This window comes from Acyrthosiphon pisum, chromosome A1 (genome assembly GCF_005508785.2).
Source record: "Acyrthosiphon pisum isolate AL4f chromosome A1, pea_aphid_22Mar2018_4r6ur, whole genome shotgun sequence".
NCBI classification, from domain to species: Eukaryota; Metazoa; Arthropoda; class Insecta; order Hemiptera; family Aphididae; genus Acyrthosiphon; species Acyrthosiphon pisum.
The window spans coordinates 96,442,915-96,448,097 of NC_042494.1; the positions used below are offsets into that span (position 1 = coordinate 96,442,915).

The 5,183-nt window shown below is 36.5% G+C and overlaps 1 protein-coding gene across 1 annotated transcript in view; it reads left to right on the plus strand.

Moving 5' to 3' along the window:
* The window catches only part of LOC103308568, a 7,161-nt gene extending 2,007 nt beyond the window's left edge, over nucleotides 1–5,154 (plus strand). The window contains exon 2 of the mRNA XM_008182173.2: nucleotides 2,667–5,154. Coding sequence (XP_008180395.1) covers nucleotides 2,667–4,714 — 2,048 coding nt within the window. The 3' untranslated portion in view covers nucleotides 4,715–5,154. The remainder of the gene's footprint in view (nucleotides 1–2,666) is intronic.
* The last annotated feature ends 29 nt before the right edge of the window (nucleotides 5,155–5,183 follow it).

The following is a 5,183-nucleotide window of genomic DNA, read 5'->3' on the forward strand; positions in this document are numbered from 1 at the left end:
AATTGAAGGAGGGTGTTGGCGCCCGCAGGCAAAAGGATTTTAGAAAACAAAAAAAAAATTTAGAAAAAATATAAAGAAGGGATACTGAAGATATTAAATTACAATCTCCGAAGTCTTAAATAGAAAAAAACATTCTTACTAATCAATTCAACAAAGTATGAATATTTTTAGGGCACCAAATAAAAGCATTTTAGAAAACAAAAAAAAAATTTAGATAAAATTATAAATTAGGGATTCATATTTAAAATTGCAAACTACATTCGCTAGATTCTCAAACTGAAGAAACTAATCTCTTTACCTAATTTATCAGGGCATGAGGTATTCAATTATGAAAAAAAATATTTAGACATAAAATCTTAAAAAAAAAATTGAAGGAGGGTGTCTGCGCCCGCAGGCAAAACCATTTTAGAAAACAAAAAAAAAATTTAGAAAAAATATAAATAAGGGATACTGAAGATATTAAATTACAATCTCCGAAGTCTTAAATAGAAAAAAACATTCTTACTAATCAATTCAACAAAGTATGAATATTTTTAGGGCACCAGGTAAAAGCATTTTAGAAAACAAAAAAAAAATTTAGATAAAATTATAAATTAGGGATTCATATTTAAAATTGCAAACTACATTCGCTAGATTCTCAAACTGAAGAAACTAATCTCTCTACCTAATTTATCAGGCATGAGGTATTAAATTATGGAAAAAAATAGCTAGATTTAAAATCTTACAAAAAAAATTGAAGGAGGGTGTTGGCACCCGCAGGCAAAAGCATTTTAGACGACAAAAAAAAAATTTAGAAAAAATTGTAAAGAAGGGTCTCATTTTTAAAATTGCAAACTACATACTCTAGATTCTCAAACTGAAGAAACTAATCTCTCTACCTAAAATATCAGGGCATGAGGTATTAAATTATAATAAAAAAATTGCTAGACTTAAAATCTTAAAAAAAAAATTGAAGGAGGATGTTGGCGCCTGCATGCAAAACCATTTTAGAAAACAAAAAAAAAATTAGAAAAAATTATAAAGAAGGGAACCAGGTAATCAATGTTGAAAAAATTAAGTCACACTTAAAATCATAAAAAAAAAGTTGAAGGAGGGTGTTGGCGCCTGCAGGCAAAAGCGTTTTAGAAAACAAAAAATAAATTTAGAAAAAATTATAAAGAAGGGATACTGAAGATATCAAATTACAATCTCCGAAGTTTTAAATAGAAAAAACCATTCTTGCTCATCAATTCATCAAAGTATTAATATTATGAGAGCACTATGTAGTCAATGTTGAAAAAATTAAGCCACACTTAAAATCATAAAAAAAAATCGAAGGAGGGTGTTGGCGCCCACAGGCAAAAGCATTTTAGTTGACAAAAAAAAAAATTATAAAAAATTATAAATTAGGGATTCATATTTAAAATTGCAAACTACATTCGCTAGATTCTCAAACTGAAGAAACTAATCTCTCTACCTAATTTATCAGGGCATGAGGTATTCAATTATGAAAAAAAATATTTAGACTTAAAATCTTAAAAAAAAAATTGAAGGAGGGTGTTGGCGCCCGCAGGCAAAAGCATTTTAGAACACAAAAAAAAAATTATAAAAGTTATAAATTAGGGATTCATATTTAAAAAGGCAAACTACAATCTCTAGATCCTTATATAGAAATAATATTCTTACTAATCAATTCAACAAAGTATGAATAATATGAGGGCACCAGGTAAAAGCATTTTAGAAAACAAAAAAAAAATTTAGAAAAAAATATATAGAAGGGACTAATTTTTAAAATTGCAAACTACATACTCTAGATTCTCAAACTGAAGAAACTAATCTCTCTACCTAATTTATCAGGGCATGAGGTATTCAATTATGAAAAAAAATAGCTAGATTTAAAATCTTACAAAAAAAATTGAAGGAGGGTGTTGGCGCCCAAGGGCAAAGGCATTTAAGAAAACAAAAAAAAAATTTAGAAAAAATTATAAAGAAGGGACTCATACTTAAAAAGGCAAACTACAATCTCTAGATCCTTAAACAGAAATAATATTCTTACTAATCAATTCAACAAAGTATGAATATTATGAGGGCACCAGGTAATCAATGATGAAAAAATTAAGCCACACTTAAAATCATAAAAAAAAATTGAAGGAGGGTGTTGGCGCCCGCAGGCAAAAGAATTTTAGAAAACAAAAAAAAATTTCGAAAAAATTATAAATTAGGGATTCATATTTAAAATTGCAAACTACATTCTCTAGATTCTCAAACTGAAGAAACTAATCTCTCTACCTAATTTATCAGGGCATGAGGTATTCAATTGTGAAAAAAATAGCTTGACTTAAAATCTTAAAAAAAAAAATTGAAGAAGGGTGTTGGCGCCCGCAGGCAAAACCATTTTAGAAAACAAAAAAAAAATTTAGAAAAATTATAAAGAAGGGATACTGAAGATATCAAATTACAATCTCCGAAGTCTTAAATAGAAAAACCATTCTTGCTAATCAATTCATCAAAGTATGAATATTATGAGGGCACCGGGTAGTCAATGTTGAAAAAATTAAGCCACATTAAAAAAAATAAAAAAAAAATTGAAGAGGGTGTTGGCGCCCGCAGGCAAAAGGATTTTAGAAAACAAAAAAAAAAATTATAAAAAGTTATAAATATTAATAGTCAAGATATATAATTATTAGGATTCGCTGACGCGTCTCAGGTTGGATACGCAGCAACAGTGTATTTGCGAGTGGTAGACCAGGATGGTAATGTCAAAGTATATTTCATAGCGTGTAAAACAAAGGTTGCACCAGTGAAGTCATCATCAACGGATATGTCGTTAACCATACCCCGGTTGGAGCTCTGTGCCGCGCTCCTGTTGTCACGTCTGTTGTCGCTACGTTTGAAAACCTTACGGGATAAAGTCAAGATTACGCGAGTCCGGGCGTGGACAGATTCAACCATTGTTTTATCCTGGCTCACAGCCGAACAAAGGCTGTTTAAAATATTCGTCACTAATCGTGTATCCAAAATACGAGACCTCGTGCCCCAGTGCGAATGGGCACACGTTGGTACTTCAGAAAATCCAGCTGACCCTGCCTCGCGAGGATTACTGTCAGATGCTTTGTTAGCATGCTCATCATTTTTACATGGACCAAAATTCCTTCATTATGCTGAATGCCAATGGCCGGTTGTTACTACATCAAGTGTAAGTCCTGAAGAGCTTCCTGAATATAAACGCCCATCAAAAAATATGCTTCTAACCCGACAGGTTGATGCTAGCTTCATCCAACGTTTTTCCGTGTTGCGCAAGATACAACGGGTGTTAGCATACTGTCTTAGGTTTGCTGACAAGGCTCGGCAACGTACGGTTGTGAGTGGACCAATCACTTGGCTAGAGTACGAGAAAGTATTAATTAAGGTAACAATGTACACCCAAAGGTTATATTACTCAGATTTGTATCACCAACTAGTAACTTCAAATTCCATCGTCACTCCGAGTTCCCTTGCTCAGCTTGCACCCTTCGTCGACGCTCATGATATTATTAGAGTAGGCGGTCGTTTACAGCATTTGGGCTTGCGCACCGACGCCAAACACCCTATTTTGTTGTCGAAATCGTCTCACCTTGCTCAGCTTATTGTCCATCACTACCATCTCAATACTTTACATGGTGGAACGCGTTTAGTAGCTTCGTTAGTTCAGCGCCGTTTCTGGATCGTTTCAATTCGAGCTGCGATTCGTCAAGCCATATTCAAATGTACAGTGTGTACTAGATACAAGGCCGCAGCTCCCCAACCATTGATGCCAGATTTACCATCAACAAGGGTCCAACAATTCCGACCATTTTCCAACGTGGGCATGGATTACGGAGGTCCCTTCACCATCAAGGAGAGTCAACGCCGTAACTCAAAGACGCATAAGGCGTATCTTGGGTTATTTGTCTGTCTATCTACCAAGGCTGTGCACCTGGAGGTCGTCACAGACTTGTCGACGGAGGCATTCCTAGCGTCTCTCGATCGATTTGTGGCTCGGCGAGGTATTCCGGTGCAGATTCATTCTGACTGTGGAACTAATTACGTTGGAGCAGCGAAACAACTCAAGACATTATTCCACGATGCAGCAACGAAGGAAGCACTTCATGCACGAGTTCCATGTCAATGGAAGTTCAATCCGCCTGCGGCTCCGCACTTTGGTGGTATTTGGGAGGCTGCTATTAAGAGTACTAAGTTACATCTAAAGAAGGTAGTAGGTAATCAGGTGTATACTCTGGAAGAATTGATGACGCTAATCACACGTATTGAAGGTGTACTCAACTCTCGCCCATTAGTCGCCATGTCGACCGATCCGAACGATTTATCTGTGCTAACACCAGGACATTTTTTAATTGGGCAACCTCTAATGGCGATTCCCGAACACGACATTGCTGACATTCCGCAGAATCGTCTCAAGCGCTGGCAGTTAATTAGACAAGCCCTTCAGTCATTCTGGAAACGATGGAGTCGGGAATATCTCCATACGCTGCAGAGCAGACAAAAATGGTTCCATCAAAATCCTAGTCTCGGTGTCGGAGATATCGTCGTCATAAATTCACCTTCTCGACCTCCGTTGATGTGGCAGCTTGGTCGAATCATCGAGGTCCACCCTGGTGCTGACCAAGTGGTCCGTGTAGCCACTGTCAAGACTGCAGAAGGGACACTGAAACGTCCAGTCGTGAAGTTGGTCAAACTACCTACTGACAACGCTTAACCTTCTTTCATTGTTCCATCTCCTGCTTTTTCCCAAAAATGTACATATTTTTTTTGTTTTTTTTTTTTGTTTAATTATTACTATTTCTATAATAATTTTTATATGTATGTTAATGTATAAAATTTCAATGTAATCGCACAGTGATACGGTCTGACCGAGAAATGTTTACTTTGAAAGCACCCTTTCAAAGCGGGGGAGGATGTTCGGACTAAGTTCAACTAGAGGGCGCTAGTCATTTCGAATTCGAGTTATAACCCGGTTCCGGTTACGCATGCGCCAACCTTATCGGCGGGACATCGTCGCGTTCGCTCACGAACCGTTTTTACCGTTGGACCAGTACGCGTACGTGTGTCGTTACCGAGCTTTTCACGCCACGCTAATGTAACGCAATTTTAACCGTCTATTATTCGTTTGTCACGTGTTGTTGTGTGTTCCGTATACGGCCGTGAATACGTGTATTCCCGAGTGC